The 22,871-nt window shown below is 36.6% G+C and overlaps 1 protein-coding gene across 1 annotated transcript; it reads left to right on the top strand.

Annotated features, from left to right (window-relative positions):
* The first annotated feature begins 1,438 nt into the window (after positions 1–1,438).
* lrch1 (leucine-rich repeats and calponin homology (CH) domain containing 1) lies at positions 1,439–20,937 on the top strand. Its single transcript, XM_067443820.1, has 14 exons — positions 1,439–1,540; positions 2,183–2,268; positions 4,140–4,207; positions 4,370–4,432; positions 4,754–4,831; positions 4,940–4,976; positions 6,123–6,236; positions 8,091–8,147; positions 8,283–8,352; positions 9,291–9,404; positions 14,084–14,193; positions 14,359–14,496; positions 15,232–15,309; positions 18,550–20,937. The coding sequence occupies exons 1-14, from the start codon at positions 1,471–1,473 to the stop codon at positions 18,829–18,831; spliced, it is 1,365 nt and encodes a 454-aa protein (XP_067299921.1). The 5' UTR covers positions 1,439–1,470; the 3' UTR covers positions 18,832–20,937.
* The last annotated feature ends 1,934 nt before the right edge of the window (positions 20,938–22,871 follow it).

A 22,871-nucleotide genomic window follows, 5' to 3' on the forward strand; every position in this document is an offset into this window, starting at 1 on the left:
CAAGGGATGTGTCTGCTGCGAGTCTCTGTGAGAACACCCACTGTTGTGTTTGCCTGACATCTTTGCATTTGAAATAAGATTATGTGGAGGAGGGGGCTTGGTTTAGTCAGGCAGAAGCAGCTGCAGCGCTGCCAGGTCGAGAGAGAGAGAGAGAGAGAGAGAGAGAGAGAGAGAGAGAGAGAGAGAGAGAGAGAGAGAGAGAGAGAAGAGAGAGAGAGAGAGAGAGAGAGAGAGAGAGAGAGAGAGAGAGAGAGAGAGAGAGAGAGAGAGAGAGAGAGAGAGAGAGAGAGAGAGAGAGAGAGAGAGAGAGAGAGAGAGAGAGAGAGAGAGAGAGAGAGAGAGAGAGATTTTTTTAATGATTTAAATAACAAATTTGTTTCATGCTAATAACAGAAACGACGTGATGTTGATTATTTTAGTGACTGGCTTGATTCACTGATGCATCAAGACGGCCAGCGACGGGACTGACAGTATTAAACGATTTAGAAAAGAAAGTCTGTGTGAACTTGAATGATTAGCTACACATTAATGAACACCGGTACTCACTGTTTGTGGCGGTGCTGTCGAACATATGGTAAAGCCTGTGCTGCTGACATCGCTGATAAACTGAATCCATTCTCTACTATTTCTCTGGGTGTGCAGAGGAGAGGAAGGGGAGGAAAACCTTTCCTGTTATGACGTCCTAACAGGAGAATTCAAGATCAGCTCGTCTGGGCTCTCATTTTCTCAAAGGCAGAGAAAGACACTCGGTTTACACCGATCAAAATTTCTAGCCACTTAGGGATAATATTCAGGCATGGGAACTCTTATTAATGTTGAAAATGAAAATTTCATGCCATGGGACTTTTAATGTGTTAGTTTGCTTATGGCTGGGCTGCAGTAGTAAACTCTAGCAAAACTGAGCTCATATGCTTTAGGCACAAAGGTCTAGCTGGTATCTAGCACTTTGGGATTGTTTTTAACTATGAAAAGGGCTTTACAAATAAAATGTATTATTATTATTATTATTATTATTATCTGACAATTATCATGTTGCAGACAGTATCACTGTCAGGTCAATTGTGGTTGTAAAACACCGTTCTAGGCAGGACAGAACATTACATCAGTGTTTAGGTTTCTCTGTAGTGTAATGCTTAGTAGCCATGCCTATAGTACAATTGCATTGGTCCAAAATCCTGCTCACAAAATCCTGCTCTGTGTTAAATATTAACTATTCTCTGATTGACTGTTATTTTGTCATCATCCTTTAAATAAAATATAAAATGGATAATAAATGTAAAAATACTGCCTATTATTTTAAGGCTGAAATTAGTGATTAGTAAAAGTGAATAGAATGCAGTGTAGTGTTGCGTGTGCTAGTATATGGCAAGTATTGGCATAATGGGATTTCACTTTCAGTTCAGTTGTTTTAGATGTTGTTTTTTTATGTTTCAGCCTTCAGATGAAGACAGTCTCAGCTTGAATGTGCCTATGACCAACATCACAGAGGAGGAGGGCTTGAGCAAAGACGACTCCAGTGAACACATCAGCGCCCTGACAGGTGCTGCTCACACACACAAACACGTCTCACATGTGTGGACAGGATATTAAAGGCCTGTAAAAAGAACATCCTCTTACTGGGCTGACACAACATTGCTGTGAGACTTTAGACAGCCTCCGAGTGTGTGCAGGTTATGCCCATGGGAGGGTCCCGGACAGGAAGTGTGATACTGGCTAGGAAGTCAGTGTCAGCACATAAGGAGAATTAAGGGAGGAGGAGATGAAAACTGAGAACATTGCAGGAAGAGAGGAAAAGTGTGTGTGTGACTGCTAAGCTGATGGGAGAGTCATTTACTCTTTAAGCTTTCAAGAAGATTTACTTGTTACGTCCACTTTGTGTGTACATGTGTGCAGTTCATTCTAGAAGACTGAATTTGATCTTGTTTGTTTTCAGTATGAGGAATGTTGCAGGGTTCCAATATTAAGTTCTATTGATTGCAATTTATGACATAATGTCAGTTTTGTCTTATTTTTGAACAAAAAAATCATTACAGAAAGTAATTTGCATTGGTAGGTAACTGTGAGTTGTGGGCAGTGAATTCTGCACTTTAATTCCTTTGTTAAGGAATACATTTAGTGTCTGTAAAAAAGCTTTATCATAGTCAGTTATAATAATTTATCCATGTTTATGTGTGTCTTGTAGCAGACCGAAGTCCGTCGGAATCTCTTAAGGAACATCTGAGTTATCGAGACTCTGCACTTAGCTCTCCATTCGTCAACTATATCAAAGTAAGCATTATCAAAATTACTCTTTTCTATGCTCTGTTACAAATGTATTCATATCTATAGCTTAATTGATTGACACCAGCGCTGGCACCAAGTGCCTTCCATTCTCTATATCAATATTCAAAGTCTCCATGGCTTTTCTAGTTGGTTGATACTTACTGAATAAGGATTAATAAGAAGAAAATATAAAATATTCTACAGCATAACTAGAAATAAAATTATATAAAAATACCAATGCAGCTTTATTCACATATAAATAATTTGGACTTTTCCAGGTCTAAAAATCTCACAAAGTTAGGCTCATATATCATCATATATGCACGTTTACCTAGACTGTGTGAATCCTGGTTTTTCAAAGAGTAGTAGTCTTTGATGTGTTGAACTATGTCACTTATATCTTGATTGGCAGTTTTAGCTTATTTTAAATAATTTTAAGTAATCTTGAGGCCCCATTGGAAGTTTGCTGAGGCCCCTGGTTGAGAAACACTGCTCTAAATGGAAAAGAGACACGTGAAACTTGACGTTCATTAAAGGGATAGTTCACACAAAAATGAAAATTTAATACTTACCCCTGGGCCATTCAAGATATAGGTGACTTTCTACAGTAGACCACAAATTAAGATTTTTATCTCCAACTGTTGCAGTCTGTCAGCCAAATAATGCATGTGAATGATAACACATGAGAGTATGAGAACTATGAGAGTAAAAAAAACATGCACATACAAATCCATATTAAACCCTGCAGCTTGTGACGACTCATTTTTTTACCTCTAAAATACCACTATGTCCAAGAGCCTTCAGTGCACGATCACTTACTGTATGGTAAGTGAGGTCAATGTACAATGTGCACGTCATGGCGTAGTTTACCTAAGCGCCGGAAGTGATCTCTCACGTGTATCTCTGCACCATAACGTGTACATTGATCTCACTTACCGGAAGTGATTTTGCACTATGGATTAGTGCTATGGCACACTATGGATGTGCATGTTTTTTTACTCAGATCAATTTTCATACACTGATCTGCAACGGTTGGAGTTAAAAATCTTCATTTGTGATCTACTGAAGAAATAAAGTCACCTACATCTTGGATGCCCTGGGGGTAAGCAGATAAACATAAAATTTTCATTTTTGGGTGAACTATCCCTTTAAGGTTTTTCTGTCATTGTTTTTTCCCCCTGAAAGATTCATGAGAAATTGCCCCACTTTACTGAATATTGTGGGCTGATCTGGTTTAAAACAGTTTTGATCTGTTTTTTTGTTTGTTTGTTTTTTGGGGGTTTTGTACTAGTTTTAATATGTATTTAATGTTGGCTGTTTCTCTTGATAGTTAAAGTGTTCTAGTTTGAGCCCTGGTTGGAGTATATTAAATGTCCTTTTCTTCAATACAATATTGATCTTTTAGTTCTCTCATTCCTGTCTTTATCTGCCTTATTTCCCTTCATTCCATTCTTTTCTTCTCATATTTTTAATCTGCCTCTCTTGGCATAATGTTCTATGTTCCAGTAACTGTTAGTTTATCTGATAACATCTCATTACATCATAGGATTGGCGCAGAGCAGACAGTGTTTATTTGTGCATTAGCAGTTCCCCAGTGAAGTAATCTACATCTAGAGGGACATTGTGCGTATAAAGGGGTGTGTGTATTCCCATGTGTCTGAATCACCCTCTCAAACAGCCAGTGGCTGATCTGGTTGAATTTAAATTCAAGCAAATCAGGCCTTTAGTTTGTAGTCATGTGACTGAGTTTGCAGCTGTAGTTGATGTGTGTGTGTGTGTGTGTGTGTGTGTGTGTGTGTGTGTGTGTGTGTGTGTGTGTGTGTGTGTGTGTGTGTGTGTGTGTGTGTGTGTGTGTGTGTGTGTGTGTGTGTTTGAAGGGTCGAGGTGCTGACTTCGATGAACCCCTCAGGATAGACGAAGACACCAACTGGGCTTCAGAACAAACGTATGTTTATATCTGTATATTTATAGGTTTATAGGTACTTTTTTAAAAAGTTTTTACACCTGTATCTCTCTGTATCTGTCTATTCTCACTGACTCTTGCCTTCTCTAAATTTGCTCACTAGTTAAAATATATCCATATATACCATGTTACTGTGTCCAACAGGTCAAAGGTCAATATGATCAATCAGCTTAAGGAAGCTGTGGAGATGCTACAGGATCCTAACAGGTAAGTCAATAGGTGATGGCTGGGATGTTAATCACTCTTTTTTTCATCCTGTCGCAAGTCAGCATTGTGTGATATTCATATGAGTTCTATATTTAATTAATATTGGAAAAGTCACTGACTGTTAATATCTGATGGATTTCTTTGAGTTCAGCATTGGTAACGGATCATAACTTATCATTCCATGAACTGCCACAAACAACATGCATGTTGGTGGTCTCAGTAGATAAAAACATATTTGAATTTGCTGTTTTTTTTAACTCAAGAGTCAAGACATACAACATACAAATAAAATTGGCCTGATTCTTTTGTGTTTATGCGAAGGGTTAACATAAACTCGGCTGATCTCTCTGGTATTAAGCTTTACCCTGTGGAAATGGTTACAGTAGACGAATCACTCAAGTAAGTGACTTTAGCGTCACAGCTTAAATGTTTCACAGTAAATACAAACTAGTAAATTCAAATGCTGCTTTGCCTGTTAAAGTTTTCACCAACTTTGTCTTTGTGCAGTGGCCAAGAGAGTGATGAGAGTCAGGCGACACCTAAGGTAAAACGCCAGTACATATGTGTCTAAGTTATGTAATTGATAAACATAACGTCCTGTTCCGTTCCTCTTTATAGTGACTCTGTAGACTGCAGTGTTTCTCTAGAGTTCCTCTGAGATCAGTGGGCTATTGTTGAAGGTCGACCCGTTTCTGTTTCCCAGGAGGATTGTCTTTTAGAATGTTTATGTGACATGATGTCAGTTATGTGTTTAGGTTTATAATATCAAAAGTTGCTAGTTTTTCCTTCATTCGAGAGCTTTTGCAAAAATATATTCCCTTTACTTAAACTGAACTAAATGAAAGAAAATGATGAACTTAAAGCAGCCTCTCTGATTACAAAGCGCTTTGTGGTTTGAAGAACTAACACTACCCTTCAAAGGTTTGTGGTTGGTATGATTTCCTTTTATGTTTTTCTCTTATGCTTACCAGGACTGCACTTATTTGATCACAAATACAGTAAAACCAGTAATATTGTAAAAAAAAAAAAAAATGCTGTTTTCTATTTTAATTTAATTACTTTATTTTAATTGATTCTTGAATTTTAGTCTTTAGTGTCACCTTCAGAAACCATTATAATTTGCTGATTTGGTGCTCAAGAAATGTGTTGAAAACAGTTGTGCCGCATGATATTTTTTTAGAAACTGATACATACAAAAAAAAATACTTTGATAAATAGAAAGATCAAAAAAATACTTTATTTGAAATATTTTTTATAGTAACAGTATGCATGTCTCTACTTTCACTTTTGATCAATTTAATGCCTCCTTGCTAAGTAATATTAATTTCTCTCACCCCCCAAAAAATCGATCTGACCACAAACTTATGAATGGTAGTATATGTTGTGCTTTCGGTGTGCAGTGGTCTATCAATGTGTTTTGTTTTGTGTTGTTGTTTGTGTGAATAGTTTCCTGTGTTGTCATCTGATTATTTAGATGATAAGAGTGTTGACTATTATTAAATATAAAACAATATTTAACTGTAGTCATGGTGTGCAAAAGTTCTGGTTAGCCTGGTAGCATCTAGCTTGTATGTTATAGTTACAGGCAAGGATAGTTATAGACTCCAAGGGCTGTTTTTACCGGTGTGATGTGTGCTGTGGTTGGTAAACCGTAGTGTGATGGTCTTAAGAGCAGTGATTGTCATTAAAGGCGGCTCCTGGAGAATGCTGGGAGTTCCAGAGGAAGAGACAGTACATTCTAGAACGGGCCCGGCTCGAGGCCCAGCTCGCATGCCAACAGTATGCCCTGCACATGGCACAACAGGTAATCTGACAGTCCTGCCATCCAGCCTATAGATACAGCCTGTTTGACCGGTGAACACTTGGGCAACTTCTGCAAGTCAAGTGGGGACATTGTTATAACAAATGCAGCTGCTTTCTGAGAAATGATTCATCATTTGGAGCAAATGTGTTTGTCATTCGTATGCAGTGCACTTTGTACCAAATTACCCAAAGAAGTGGTTCCGATGTAGCTGTCACATATGTGCTTTTTGTTTGTGCTGTGGTGACCTCATTCTTGCTGTAGTTCTGTTATTGTAAACGTGCAGCTCATTCTCAGCAGACCCACGCAGAATCTGTGAGCACAGAGCTTCTAATGAAGCTGAGCAGATTTTTGCAGAATTGGAACGACTGCCATTCATAAGTTCTATGCCGCCCCTGCATGTTCGCTCATTAAAATCAATGAGAATACTCATTCTCTTTTTTTACTTTTGTCATCTGTCATATATTGGAGTGAAAAATGCTGTTCAGCGAGTTGGGCTGTTGGGCTGGACTTGATTTTATTCATCTACAAGTGACTGGATCATAAAATGGGTGCTCCATACCACAATGTGAGACACCAGATTGCTAAAACAGTGCTAAAATAGTATATTTCCTATTGGTCAGTGTTATATCCTTTTCTCACTCTCATCATTCCAAAACTGAATGACTTTCTTTTCTGTTCTGCACAAGAAAGTAAATCATAGTTTTGCAACCAGTGTTTTGTTGAGGCTACTTTGGAAATGTAATAGGTTACAGATTTCAAGAAACCCTATTTAAAATGTAATAAGTAGTGTAACTATTTCAATAACTTTATTAAAGTAAATTAACTGATTACATTTGATAACGTTTTAATTACTTTTCTAATGTCCAGCGCTGAAAGCCTTTTTATCATTTGCCATGTTGGCAACTCTCAGACTGCTTTAAGCTTTCAGCGGCAATGTGGATTGATTTCATTGGCAGACGTGCTGTTCTGCAAATTCAAACGAGAACAAAAATCAAAAGCATCAGAATAGCATCGCTTTACTAAATGGTCTTTAAACTCAACGTCTGCCAATAACATCAATTAACATAGATTAACATTAACATCACTTAACATTTTTCTGTAACAATTAACTGTAATTATTTAATTATTTTGTGATTATTTTGATTACAGTTGCATTTATTTTGTAATCAAATCACGTAATCTAGTTACATGTAATTAGTTCCTCCCCAACACTGTTTGGAACAACATGAGGGTGAGTAAATGATGACAGAATTTTAACTTTTGGGTGGACTATCCCTTCAATGTTATAACAACAAATACAATTTCTTTATTTTTTATTTGCAATAATATGCACTGATGAAAAGTTCACAGTAACACTGGAATTTGACTGTGCTCATTTGCATCTGCTCAAGTATTCCAGGCTCTGTTTAGCAGTTTTTACCATGTTTAAATCCATAATTCTGCAGATCCCCCCTCCCTCCACATTACACATTTGTATCTAGGCCTGCTTTTTACTTAATATGCAATATTTGTAATATTTGTGGTGTTGGATGCATTTGTTTTTTTAGTTTTTATTGTGGAATGTTGATTACAGCATATTGGTATATTTACTTTTAGTCCATAATGTAGTCTGGATGACCTTATAGACTGAATTAAAATGATATATTTAAAGTAAATTTACTCATGGGGATTGAGAACTGTGCAATTATCTTTCTAATCTAATGGAATAGGAAAAACAAACAGACTGAGAAGGGCATTCATATTGTATCGAGTCAGAGAACAGTGATGCATTGTTTCACTATGTCTAAAGAGCTTGTGTGTTAACATCTGACATCATATCAAGAATCCCACAGTCTGTTTTTTTCTTACCCGTAGGGCGACGTGATTGGCCAGGAAGGATCAGGTGATAGTTGTGAGAACCAAGTTACCGACGTAAGTCTTTTTGTTGACTCTCAGTTTAATGTTACCATGGCTTTGCTCTGATTATAAGGTGCACTTTACACTTCTAAAACTGAATTTTACTTGGTTCAGTGCATTTGTGCTGAGTGTGTTTGTGTCATGTACCAGAATGAAGACACAACCCCAGTTTCCAGCCCCACACTGAGCTCACCTCCCTTTGGTCTGAAGCCCAGATCAGGTGAGAGCAGTGTTGTTTTACTAACACAAATGGTGCCAATGCGCTGGTTGGCATGGGTGGCTTTGCACTTTAGAGAATGGTGCACATTTTGGGCTCTCTCATTATTATCAGCAGATTTCAGTAGTAAGAGGGAGGAAGTGTTTGTGTATAAAGATCCTTTTACCTGTGGCCAGTACCTGTTATCCTGTCAAGCTCATAACTGTCATGCAGTATTATAGTCAGGCTTTTTATCCATCCATACTGCTGTTTATTATTATTCTCTTGGCTTTGAGGGCTAAACTGCATCTGGTTAAGAAATCAGTACATGGCAACTGAATATATCCTGTATTTTCTTTTTATTTACACAGAAATGTTTTATATTTCACATACACCCTTCATTATTAATGTATACGGTTAAAAACATACACCAAACATCTAGCTTTACTTCATCTGGATGCAGTTTAATTGATGTAGCTGTTTGTTTAGCTGCCTAGAGGCTTCTTGTTGCTTCCCCCTCTAACATCTAAGCTAGCATTTGCATAATTATCTTTGATCTGTTATTTATGTCTAACATTAACAGCATTATCATGCCCTGTCAGTTAACATAAATAATAGTAATTTGTACCAGGTGCATGCATTAACAGCATGCCAACAAACTGGTACTGAAATACTGTTCTTTTGTTTTTAATATTTCTCTTTTGTGTTGTGCTGTATTTACGTGTCCCTTTCACTCTGCATATCTTCCTGTTTCCATTTCTTCCCTTTATTTACCTGTTTCCCCGAACTGCTGCTTGCCTGCGTGTCTGCTCTTATTACACAAACTCCTGTTGCTTGGCACCCTCTCATTTTCTGACTGATACCTGAAACCCCTGCTTGTTTCCTGTGGTTTTCCAATGAAAATCCCTTGTTTGGCTCCTCCTCTTACTGGCACTGCCCTTTATGCCGATACCTGCATCTAGCTTCGCCCTCTATGCCATGCTCGACTCCGCCCTGTCCCCTCCCACTTACACAGGCCCTGCCCACCGATAGAGACACGTCCCCTAGACCAGCTGAAGGAGACATATCAAGCAGTGGTAGGTCGGCTCAATGTATCGTCCTGTGCAGTCACATACGTTGCAGTTAGTCTCTTTGTGTTTTCTTTTCGACATTTTTATTCTTCTTTATAATATATTATAATTTATATATTTTTTTATATTTTTCTTTCTTTTCTTTCTTTCTTTTTTTCTTTCTTTGGTTGCTAAGGCATTGAGTAATTATCATAGAAATATATAGACAGCATAAACCCTAAATATAAAAATAGTATAAAACTCGCTCTGCACTGTTTGCGCTACAGGGTGTTATACCACCCAGAACACCCTAGCCATGCCCTAGTACCCAACACTCGAGCTACCACATAGCAATGCCTAATAACATCCAGAACACTTTACCAACTGCCTTGCAACACTCAACTGCATTGCAACGCTCTGGCAACCCACAGCACCCTAGCATGGTGGCAGCAGATTTTGCTTGGGCAAGCATTAATTTCATTTTTGTCTCTTTTAATGCTTGAGTTTTGATTTTTAGAAAAGACAGGCTTGTAGTCTGAGATGGCTGAATGCTTCAGCCCACTGACCAGCATTTCACTTTCACTTTCAAGATAATTTGGCATCTTTTTGACAGTTGTGCAAGAAATTATTTAAATAATTATTCCCTTGTTAGCACAAGCTTCCTATCAAAGGGTTAGTTCACCCAAAAGTTAAAATTCTGATGTCGTTCCAAACCTGTATGACTTTCTTTCTTCTGCAGAACACAAAAGAAGTTTGAAGAATATTGGTGACCAAACCATGGTGATGAACATTCGCTTCCATTTTATATACATAAAAATTACAGACATTACTCAGTTTTTTTTATGTTCCACAGAAGAAATAAAGCCATACTGGGTTGGAATCACATACATGTCAGGAAATGAGAATACAGTGCCTTGCGAAAGTATTTGGCCCCCTTGAACTTTGCGACCTTTTGCCACATTTCAGCCTTCAAACATAAAGATATAAAACTGTATTTTTTTGTGAAGAATCAACAACAAGTGGGACACAATCATGAAGTGGAATGAAATTTATTGGATATTTCAACTTTTTTAACAAAAAAAAAAAAAAAAAAAAAATTTTAGCAAAATTATTCGGCCCCTTTCAGTGCAGCAAACTCTCTCCAGAAGTTCAGTGAGGATCTCTGAATGATCCAATGTTGACCTAAATGATTAATGATGATAAATAGAATCCACCTGTGTGTAATCAAGTCTCCGTATAAATGCACCTGCACTGTGATAGTGTCAGCGGTCCATTTAAAGCGCAGAGAGCATCATGAAGAACAAGGAACACACCAGACAGGTCCGAGATACTGTTGTGGAGAAGTTTAAAACCGGATTTGGATAAAAAAGATTTCCCGAACTTTAAACATCCCAAGGAGCACTGTGCAAGCGATAATATTGAAATGGAAGGAGTTCAAGTTCAAGTCTGCTTTATTGTCAATTTCCACATGTACAGTACATATATACAGAGAATCGAAATTGTGTTACTCTCAGACCCCGGTGCATACAGATAACATTCACATTAAAGTCTAAAAAATAACTAGATCAAATATAATGAGTATCAGACCACTGCAAATCTACCAAGACCTGGCCGTCCCTCTAAACACTCAGCTCATACAAGGAGAAGACTGATCAGAGATGCAGCCAAGATGCCCATGATCACTCCGGATGAACTGCAGAGATCTACAGCTGAGGTGGGAGACTCTGTCCAAAGGACAATAATCAGTTGTATACTGCACAAATCTGGCCTTTATGGAAGAGTGGCAAGAAGAATTTCTTAAAGATATCCATAAAAAGTGTTGTTTAAAGTTTGCCACAAGCCACCTGGGAGACACAACAAACATGTGGAAGGTGATCTGGTCAGATGAAACCAAAATTGAACTTTTTGGCAACAATGCAAAACGTTATGTTTGACGTTAAAGCAGCACAGCTTATCACCCTGAACACACCATCCCCACTGTCAAACATGGTGGTGGCAGCATCATGGTTTGGGCCTGCTTTTCTTCAGCAGGGACAGGGAAGATGGTTAAAATTGATGGGAAGATGGATGAAGCCAAATACAGGACCATTCTGGAAGAAAACCTGATGGAGTCTGCAAAAGACCTGAGACTGGGATGGAGATTTGTCTTCCAACAAGACAATGATCCAAAACATAAAGCAAAATCTACACTGGAATGGTTCAAAAATAAACATATCCAGGTGTTAGAATGGCCAAGTCAAAGTCCAGACCTGAATCCAATCGAGAATCTGTGGAATCAACTGAAAACTGCTGTTCACAAACGCTCTCCATCCAACCTCACTGAGCTCGAGCTGTTCTGCAAGGAGGAATGGGCATCTCTTGATGTGCAAAACTGATAGAGACATACCCCAAGAGACTTACAGCTGTAATCGCAGCAAAAGGTGGCACTACAAAGTATTAACTTAAGGGGGCTGAATAATTTTGCACGCCCAAGTTTTCAGTTTTTGATTTGTTAAAAAAGTAATTCCACTTCATGATTGCGCCCCACTTGTTTGTGATTCTTCACAAAAAAATTACAGTTTTATATCTTTATGTTTGAAGCCTGAATTGTGGCAAAAGGTCGAAAAGTTCAAGGGGGCCGAATACTTTCGAAAGGCACTGTATATTTTTTTATTTGAGAGTGAATGATCCCTTTAAGCTCAGTAAAAATAGTCAAATGTACTGACATTGTTTTGTATGAAAAATCTGAGGTTTGTGGTGTAGCGTTAACGGGTCTTTTTAAAACGCCGGATTGAGAGAGGGGATGTGGTCGAGCTGAAATTTGGGGTGGCCCAGTGGCTTTAAATGGAGATGTGTGTATTTATAGATCTGCTATTTTGAAGCATTAGATAATGGCCCCAGAGGGAAAATCAGACCTCCATTTAAGTGGAAATGCTTTCAGAGGATGAAAAACTGCCAGGAGACATGCATACTTGCTCTTCGTCTTACTAGAGGGAAAGAGGTAGTCAAGTCATAGAAAAAAAGAACATTTTACTAATGAAAAGCGTTATACTATTGGGTACTACTGAACTTTATATTATGAGGAGACATAGATGGAATCTGCTGCCTTTTACAACCAATTTTAGGGAAAATCTGTGAATTGTCACGGAACAACTGAGTGTACTACAATCTTTGGGGTAGTTAAAATCATAACCAGATAATAAGGCAAACATGTACTTTGCAAATGATGTGGTGTTCTAGGTTTATTTCTGTCCAAAAGATGAGTAATTGTAGAGAACTTGTAGAATTTATAACTTCCTGTTAGACGTCAGATATTCTTGTGTTGTTTCTTTCTTTGACATGCAAGTTTGTTGATAACATTCTAGAATGCTCACTGTCTCTAGCACACAATGTAACAGTAAAAGCGAGAATGAGCCTTATTCTTGCCAATCCTGGGTTGGATTGATGTGTGCAGCTCTTAGAGCGATGGTGAGATAGAAATCAAAGAAAATGCCAGAGGAAGACACTTTGCTTTAAAGCTAAAGTTTTTTTTAACTGTCACTACTAGCTCAAAAAATATATATATATTAATAATAATTCAAACAGCTTTCTCCAAACACAGCCCGGTTTGCTATTGGTGAACAAACAGATGGCCTACCCCCATACTCACGCCATTGGTTGAGTCAGTGTTTCTATGCTAGGCTGGCAGAGATAAGATGAAAGTGTTTGAACATAATAAATACACACTTCTAAGTAAGTAAATAGGCTGTAAAACACAGACTCGCCCCTGAACCATGAGAAGTGACTTAAGAAATGACTTTTCTCTACACACACACACACACACACACACACACACACACACACACACACACACACATACACACATTTAGCCAGCTACATTGGGACTTTCCACAGACTTCTATTGTTTTTTTACATATTCCTAGTTATCCTTTCTGAATTTTTACATAAAAAGGATTTTGTCCTATTTAGCTCACATTTATTTGTCCCAAAAATGGTTAAGTAGGTACACACAAACACACACACACACACACACACACACACACACACACACACACACACACACACACACGCACACACACGCACACACACACACACACACACACACACAAACAAACGCTTTTTTATTTTTAATGCTGCCCAGAGAAGTCTAGCATGTGCTTGCTGCATTACATCAATGTCCAAGCACAGAAACATTGCTTCAGGGCTTTAAACTGTGAGACAACAAAAAGAGGGAAGAATGTTCTGGAATAACATCCTTTTAGTGTTCCCTTCCCTTCATACTGTCCTCTTCCTTTCATTTCTTCACGGGATGAGTAGTTATGCAACTACAAAAGCACACTCATATGTGTGGAATGAAGCGTTTGTGCTCTCCTCAATCTTCCTCTCTCTCTCATGTCCAGTGCTCCCCCTTGTGGGGAAATATCATATAAAAATGGCTTTGAGCAGTCAAATATGGACAGTGTCCTCAGAATTCAGGATGTTCACTGTGATAAAGATTGACAATGACAATTAAAGCCATTTTTCCATTAAAAAGCAGCATAATGCCAAAAATAGAGACATTTAGTTTTAGCCTCTTCATGTCAAAATCAGCATATGTAACTTAAAGTTTTGGGATATCATGTTGGATGTGACTTTAAATATAATAAATGAGAGTGTCTTTCTTTATGAGTAAGACAGGAGATATAACATGCTATGTGCAGACTGATGACGGTTCAGTTGTGTGACAGTGTTTTTCAGGACGCACAAGACTTTGGAATCAGTGGATCCTCAGTTCACCATGAGGAGAAAGATGGAACAGCTCAGAGAGGAGCTGGAGCTAATAGAGCAACTACGGGAGGTACGAAACACACTCACTCACACAGAAGCTAAGTATATAATGTTACGTGCTAGCCTTTTAACTAACTGTATTAGTTAGTTGGTTAGTATAGCTTGACTGACAATAGCTGTACAATGACCAGATGAAAATGTTTTATTTCTTACCAAATCATGTTGATTTTGCCAGAGTATTGAGAGCAGACTAAAAGTAGCTCTTCCTGAAGATCTGGGCTCCTCTCTCATGGATGGGGTTGTGCTTTGTCACTTAGTCAATCACATTCAGCCGCGTTCAGTGGCCAGTATCCACGTACCATCCCCTGCAGTGGTGAGCCATCTCTGAATTATCCACACATTCACAAAAACACTTTACAAAACCGTTTAAATTTTTGGGGTCAGCAATTTTTTTTTAAAAGTTTGTTAAAAAAATATATATTCTCATTTATTTGATATAAATAAGCAGTAATAAATGAAATAACAGTTTTCTATTTTAATGTATTTTTAATTTTATTTAATTTTTGGCAAAGCTGAATTCCTCCAGTCTTAGCCACAATTCCATTACAGATTTGCGCAAAAAAACTTTTGCAATATTTTCTAAATGCCGATCAAAAACGATTGCTGAATTGACGCGTTTCCATTGAGCATATTGTCAATTCGCAATTTACATTTTTGCAATTTGAAGGATAATGGAAATGTGGCTGGTGTCTAATGATGCTTCAGGAATCATTCTAATATGCTGATTTGTTGCTCATGAAGCATGTCTTATTATTATCAATGTTGAAAGCAGTTGTGCTGCTTTCAGTTTTTCAGCATTATTTGATTCATATAATGTTCAAAAGAACAGCATGTATATCAAATGGAAACTTTTTAAATGTCTTCACTGTCAATCTAGATTAATGCATTCTGGATAAATATAAATTATATATATAAATATATATATATATATATATATATCCCAAAAGTTTAAAGAGAACTGTATGTGTTGACTGAAGTTTGTTAACCTTTTTTTCTCTCTCTCTCTTTTTTTGTTGATATCTCTACATGGACTCATTAAAACCTTCAGCCCAAGCTTAGCATGGCTAAATGTCGCAGAAACGTTGAAAACTTTCTAGACGCCTGCAGAAAAATGGGAGTCCCTCAGGTGAATGTTTTTTTATTTTATTATTATTATTTTTTGTGAATGCCAAATAAACTAAATCTGTATTTCAAGGGCCACTGTTTGTATGGGTTTTGCTGCGCTAGACTCTCGTGTACTGTCCTAAATAAAATAAAAAATCATTTACTGGTATTGGTGGTGTAAAATCATGTCCTTTCAGCAAAATGAGGAGGAGAGAGACCACTTGTAGAAAAATGAATGGGGAAAAACCACAATGATCAATATGACGATGTAGGAAGTCAATCACAGATCAAACATTTTTAGTGTTACTGAATGAAAGAAGCACAATATTATACTTTTTTCCCCCAATTATATTGCTTATTTGCAATGTATTACTGACTAACAGTCTTTCCCCTATTCAAGTAAAAAGGAGCTCATCTTGTATTCATATTTCCTACATAGCTGTTTGAGGGACTGTCATCTAATTCATATTTGGTGAATGTGACTCTGATTCTATACATTTTACAGAAATAACTAGTCTGTCATTGAAGTTGACTGTTAATGGGAATTTCCACTGCATTTCCTGTTTAAATCAGGATTTATCTTAATCTCTCGTCTGGGAAACCTGCCTGATTAGTTCAAATGAGTTTTTTTTCTGAAAATGAACCTGTACACACAGGGCTTCTTGAAAACAGGTTCTGGTAAATACATGTTATAACTTGATGGCATAACTGATTTTGATCATCAGCCACCCCTAATCTGATTGGTTGAAGCAGCTGAGATTGCCTCAAACTGGCCTATGATCAGTCATGCCCTTAAGCATTTTGGAATCTTGTGTTTAGCAGCTTTAGAACCTGCTGGACCTTCTCTAGTCAATAGATTTTGGGGAAAACTGATCATAGAGCAGAATTAATAGGCACTTTCTCTGCATTATGTCCTGGTATTAAGATGTATCATCATGGCTTAAAGCTTCATTCATTTCCAGAGCTTAATTCCATCCTGTTAATGGCTCTGACCTGCTCTCTGATAAATGATCATGTTTTTTTTCTAGCTGTGACTGAGAGGATTCTAGTGTACTAATAAACAGACAATGGACCATGACACACGAGTGGAATGAATTTCTGTGTAAATCGACCATAAAACTAAAAATTAATTCAGTGTAACAATTTGCGTATTACATTTTCCTAAATGCATAAAAGCTAGAAGCAATTAGTTCCTGTCCAAACTAGCCACAATGAGCACAACGACCATGTTCCCTTAAAACATGGACAAAATGTTTGTTGATATGATGGATCTCTTTTTTTTTTCTGTGCATGAATCAAGTGAGGGTTTACATTCTTGCTTGAAACTGTGCAAAGGTTTATATTGGTTGTGCCATCCAATCCACCAAAATATGGCCTTTCTAGTAGGAACACAGTTGTTGTCTTTATGGGGTGAGCTTGGTCCAAGCCATTCATATCAGGCTGTTTGGATTAGTGTGCTGTACAAGAACCTTGTAGGTTTCATAGCTTGTGGCAAGTCTGCATGGCAGCTAACTTTGTCATTATGTGTCTCTTTGTGTTTGCTATCTTGTTACATGTAGCTTATGCTGTTAAACAGGCTAGTTCATTCTGTTAACGTGTAGGGATAATGTGGCAAGCCTTGGTTGTTTGGTAAATTCTGGTATTATATAAGTTTATATATAATTGTTTTGATTATTAGCTTACTTTAGATGTAGTGTAGTTGTTGAGTCACACACTAGTCTAGCTTGACCTGCTCTGCTCTTTACTGGCTTTTTCAAATCTCTTGCTTTTCAGTTTTTTTTATACTGTCGCTTGACTTGTGCCTGGCATACGCTCACTACTGCACATGCTCTGCTAACCACCATGCTAACAGCATCTGCCTCCGCACACCTCACACCAGCCTCTGAAAGAGAGACAATGACTGATAATAAACCTCTCTCTCGGAAAACTCTCTTTTTCAGAAGGCATTAAGAGGGTCGTTCTCGGGAAATGGTGCCATTTGTGCTTGAAAATTTGAGAAAGTTTGAGAAACATAGTTTTTATTTTAAGGTCAAAAAGATTATTTAGATTTAGTCTTTCCACCATTTGTCACAGAAAGTTTGAAATGTATACAGTTTCAAACATTATTATTTACACAATTGCTTAAAAGTGTGGGGTCAGTATGATTTATTTAAAATAAATCAATGTGTATTCAGAAAGGACACATTAAACTGATTAAAAGTAACAATAAAGTCATTTATAATTACATCTTTAAATATAGCAGCACAACAGCTTTCAACAAAAAAGCACCAAATCAGCATATTAGAATGATTTCTGAAGAAAAACAAATGTATTTGCGGCACACCAACTTATATTATCTTGTTCTTGTCCTTTGAGCAAATAATAATTTTTTTCTAAAAAAATAATATCTTGTTTCTATAGAACAGCAAAACTATTGAGATTTACGATGTCGATATGTGTGAGCAAATTGAAATAACTGAAGTAATATGCTAGTATATAATAATAAGGTACTAATACCTTTTTAACCATATACAAAAGATATTTTTTCTGACCTATTTAAGGAAATTATGTATGTATAAAGAGGGAAATGTCACAGTGTAACAGGTTGAACAGAATACTGTATAACCCATGTAATGGAGATGAATGAGGACATTTAAATCGACTGAGGTATTGATGAAAAACGCCTTTTTAAACAATGTAATTATATATATATATATATATATATATATATATATATATATATATATATATATATATATATATATATACACACACACACATACATAAAGCTTACATACCTACATATACAGTATACAATACAATTAAAATAAATAAGAACATGCACTTCTCCGTACAGGCTTCCAAAATGATTGTATATTATTTTAGGTAATTCAAAAGAAAAGAAAAAAAAAACTATTTCCCATGTTCAAAAAGGAGTAGGAAGAAGTTTAAACCAACTTTTCTGGTTGGTATCTTTTCTTTATCTTGTCATGGGAACATGCATTTTTCACACATATTATGGCACTGTTTTCTGAGAATGATCCAGAATTTTTACCGTTTTTTGAGCTCAAAGCCTTTTATCTTTTACCTTTATCACTGTCTAATCACCTTCCTTATCTTTCTCTGGTGCCGAACGGATGATCTCCTTTTCTCATTTCCCCTCTTATTTGGTTTTATTTTCCCTTTGTTTCTCCCTCCACCTATACTTCATCCTCTCTCTATTCTTCTCTTATTTCTCTTCCTGGTTCTTTTTGTCACCCCCTATGTTTTGAATCTCTCTCAGTCCTCTCTCTGTTCGGCTTATGACGTTCTGCAGTGTAACCTGCGTCCACTCTGGGCTGTGGTCGCGGCCTTGCTCATGGTGGAGAGCACAGGAAAAAAGCAGAAGGAAGGAAAGGTGGAGAGTGGCAGGGAGAAAGAGACAGAGGTCAAGAAGCTTATCCCCGAGTCCACTCAGACTCCACCTCCTTCCTGGCAAATATGGGATCTGATTGGCTCAAGTCTGCTGCACGTTTTCTGTCTGGTGATGCTGTTTGTGGCCTACAGCTGGAGCGAGTTTAAATAACATACATGCACTAAAACACACAAATAACACATTATATCATTTATTGTCCTAGAAAGCACATTGAGCAGTTTGGTATGGCCACCCTTAAGAAAGTCTGTCTTAAAATGGACACTGCCTGTTTTTTTTTTCTTTTCTTCTTCTCAGTCTCAGTCGGAGCAAAATTTATTTGTAAAAACAAACCAAAAAAAGGTTTGTGATGGATAGTTTCATACATACTTACATCCTAACATGGCTATGGTGAAACCATACATAACACAAAACATTTTTTGTAAGAGCAACGTGCATTTTAAAATAGGAACTTGATGTTTTTATGTTTGAGGAAGTATAATTTATTAGTTGGTGAATATAATATTTATTAGTCTTTGCATAATGCTATGGAAACCATCTTTAAACAGACATTTTACAAACATGCAGGAGGTACACTGAGCACTTTAATAAGGAATGACAAATAGCCACGTTCTCACTCACTTTCACCTCTAAATCCTGTTGCAGAAACACTCTTAAAAATCAAGGTTCTTTTTTGGCATCGATGGTTCCATGAAGAAACTTTAACATTCATAGAATCTTTCCACTCAACAAAAGGTTCTTTATTTGTGGAAAAAAGGTTTTTAGATTCTTAAAATATGCTTTTAAGAATTGATAATGCAAATGTTCTTTGGGGAACCGAAAATGGTTCTTCTAAGCTATCACTGCGAAAAACTCCTTTTGGAACCTTTATTTTTAATTTCAGCAATCATAACGCTGAACGTTTTGTTGGTCTTCTTGAATAATGCACATATTAACAGTATAAGTGGTATAGTTACTAGAATTTGCATGACAAAACTAAAATAATCAAAATGGATATGGAGGTCTTGCCTCATGCCAATCATGCCAATAACCAGCAATTTATTTACTGGAATCCAGGTCTGCTTCAAAGAAATCATTTACAGATGATAATATGAGGACACCTAAGTGAACGCCCAGGTGTCATTAAAGCAAAACAATAGCTTTGCTTTGCACAGAAGTCTTGTACGGTGAGGTTAAAAATATTAATCATTAGCATAAGGGCTAATTAATCTGTTGGATGTAAAAAGCAGCAACTTTTGGTTAATAGTGTTTTTTTTTAAGAGCAACAATCTTTTCAAGTTGATGTGTTATTGAAAATGATTAAATATCCTGTGCAGTCATAAATGATTCCAGTGTTATTTTATCCAAAACGCCATCTATAGCATTTTCTGTTGTCTTATGAGAGGGATCAGAATAGGACTAATGAATAATTTTTTCATTTCCTGTTAATCAGAAATATAAAATGACACACGGAGTGAACCAAATCTACTTTTTAATTAATGTAATATGCATCATTCCACAGAAATGTGACCAATCTAAACCAAACAATAAGAAATAATGGGATCTTCGTGAAGATTTTCTTCATGTGTTCTATCAGTGATCTGTAATAAAGGGCTGAGGAAGGGTTTTAAATTATTAACACATTTTGTATGAGTTCAGTAATTGAGTAATCAGTGTAGTGGCTGTATGTAATTAACTGCTGTGAGGGTCAGTATGCAGGGTTTCTCTTGATTCTAATTGGTCTCTTCTAATTGGATCCTCTAATTCTATTTTAGGTTCTGATCTTTATCTCGCATAATTGAATGACCTTGCTCGTCTCATCACAGATAAAAGTAGCCGTTAGTAAATGAGCAGACAGTGATGTCACTGAGGCCTCTTGACATAATTTCCACAAAATATAAAATACTTTGAACCTTATCGGTGCAATCACATGAGTTATAATTGGTACTGCTTTCATCGTCTAGTTTGACATATATTAAAGGCATATTGACTCATCAGGACCTTTTGTTTGGTATAATTTTGCAGTTATTTCCTCATTTCTCAAAAAGGTACCAAATGCAAAAACGTGTTTGTATAACTTTAAAGGCTTAAATGAGACTGCATGGGTTGCTGTGACGGCTCAGCTGCTTCTGTTTGTCTAGCTCTAGACTCTTTGACTCTTCTCTGTGTTGAATTCTGTGCAGTGCTGCTGCTGCTGCTAATGGACTTTGTACGGCATTGTGGTTTTTATGACCCTGTATTTGAAAAGGAATAAATGTACAGTTTGGGTTGTTTTTCTCAGCTTCTTGGTTGTTTCTTTAAGACGTTTTTGTCTTACATTTTAGTTCTTGTTGTTCAATGTTCAAACGTTTGGAGTCGGTATTTTTTATTTTTTATTTTTTTAAGAAATTAATACTTAATATTCAGCAAGGACACATTAAATTTTGTGACGGCAAATACTTTTAATGTAACAAAAGATTTGTATTGTACAATTCTATTTCAAATAAATGTGGTTCTTTTGATCAGAGTCATGAAAAAAAATTATCACAATTTCCACAAAAATATAAAGCGGCACAACTGTTAGTGTAACAAGCAAATTAGCATATTAGAATGATTTCTGATGGATCATGTGACATTAAAGACTGGAGTAATAATGCTGAAAAGTCAGAAATTGCATTTTAAAATACAGTATATTCAAATAGAAACAAAGTTTTAAAGTGTTTAGCACTATTATTATTATTTTTCTGTATTTTGGATCAAATTAGTGCAGCCTTGGTGAACATAAGTGACTTCTTTTAAACACATGAAAACGACCCCAAACCTTTGAATAGTGCATATGTGTTTTTAGGCTTTAGAGTCTTGAGATGTACATATTTTGTATATATTTTGAATATTTGATTGTTTGAATAACTGAAATCATATTGGGCGTCATTGCTAAATGAGGTGAGTCTTTATGAGTTTAATAAACTACTTTTAGTAATGAGTACGTGTGCATTCAGTTTTAATGAAGCTTTTTTTCTCATGTTATTTCTCTTCAGGGTTCCTACTCCTTTTGACCAGTGAAATGTGCAATTGTTTGTGATTTTTTTTTAAATATTTGAAGAAATTGCTCTTGATAACAATTAAATGTTTTGAGCTGAGCATAAATGTAAAAAAAGTGTTTAACATTTAAATAAGTAATATCCACATGCCTGTGGGAACCCTGTCTCTTTTCTCTCTGATGGAGCACTTAATTGGTCATTTTGTGAATCTTTCTCTCTCCAGGATAAATTATGTCTGCCACATCATATTCTGGAGGAGAAGGGGCTGCTCAAAGTTGGCATTACTGTCCAAGCTTTGCTGGATGAGACTTCCACCACCAACCAGACACTCTTCATATGAGAGACACACACACACACACACACACACACACACACACACACATACACACTAATCCCTATGGATGGACCTCCACCACCAGATGATCTTTGAGAAATTCCCTGGACACTGTCCATATATTCCCATTATAATAGCTGATCCTGACCTGCAGGTATATGATCATGTTTTCCTCACATTCTTTACTTTTTTATTATTTAGTACTGTTATGTGATCACTGTTGCCCAGGCCATAGTCGTATGTGCAAATTTAGCTCGAAAAATACCTTGAAATATGAAATTCCTTTATTTAATATACATATTTATTAAGCAGCTAGTTGAGAGATGTACAATTTCTTGTGTGTGCGTGTGCGTGTGTGTGTGTGTGTGTATTATATGATATTTGTGTTGGGCCTTTAAGTAATCTAGATTTAAAACACTCATCCTCCCAGAGTTTTAAAATATGTGATATATATATATATAAAATACAGTTTTTTTCTCGATTGCTAACACACAATTTTACAACTACAAAAACTACAAAGGCCATCTCAAACCGATACACCAACATACCTCACACTTCTAGGTCAAAATCAAATATTTTAGTCAAAAACATATTCTCTTTTGTCAGAATCAAACTAAAAAGGCCAAAGCCTATCATGACCCATTATTAAGAAAATTGGAACACTTGTGAAAACGGGTGAAACATGTTAAAGGCGTCCTATCATGCACTTTTACGAAGTCTTGATTTCGTTTTTGGGGTGTACTAGAATATGCTTTCATGCCCTGTTTACATCGTAGCAACAACATAAAACTTATAAATTGAACTGTTAATAGAAAACCCAACAACCACCAATAAGAAATACATACAAGTTGTAATCCTCA

This window comes from Pseudorasbora parva, chromosome 5 (assembly GCF_024679245.1).
Source record: "Pseudorasbora parva isolate DD20220531a chromosome 5, ASM2467924v1, whole genome shotgun sequence".
In the NCBI taxonomy this organism is placed as follows: Eukaryota; Metazoa; Chordata; class Actinopteri; order Cypriniformes; family Gobionidae; genus Pseudorasbora; species Pseudorasbora parva.

Excerpts from the sequence above, each read along its gene's own strand:
- lrch1 (XM_067443820.1), top strand. The coding sequence starts at position 1,471 with ATGACCAACATCACAGAGGAGGAGGGCTTGAGCAAAGACGACTCCAGT. Across the intron at positions 2,269-4,139 it reads CATTCGTCAACTATATCAAA|GGTCGAGGTGCTGACTTCGA; the intron begins GTAAGCATTATC and ends GTGTGTTTGAAG. Across the intron at positions 4,832-4,939 it reads ACAGTAGACGAATCACTCAA|TGGCCAAGAGAGTGATGAGA; the intron begins GTAAGTGACTTT and ends GTCTTTGTGCAG.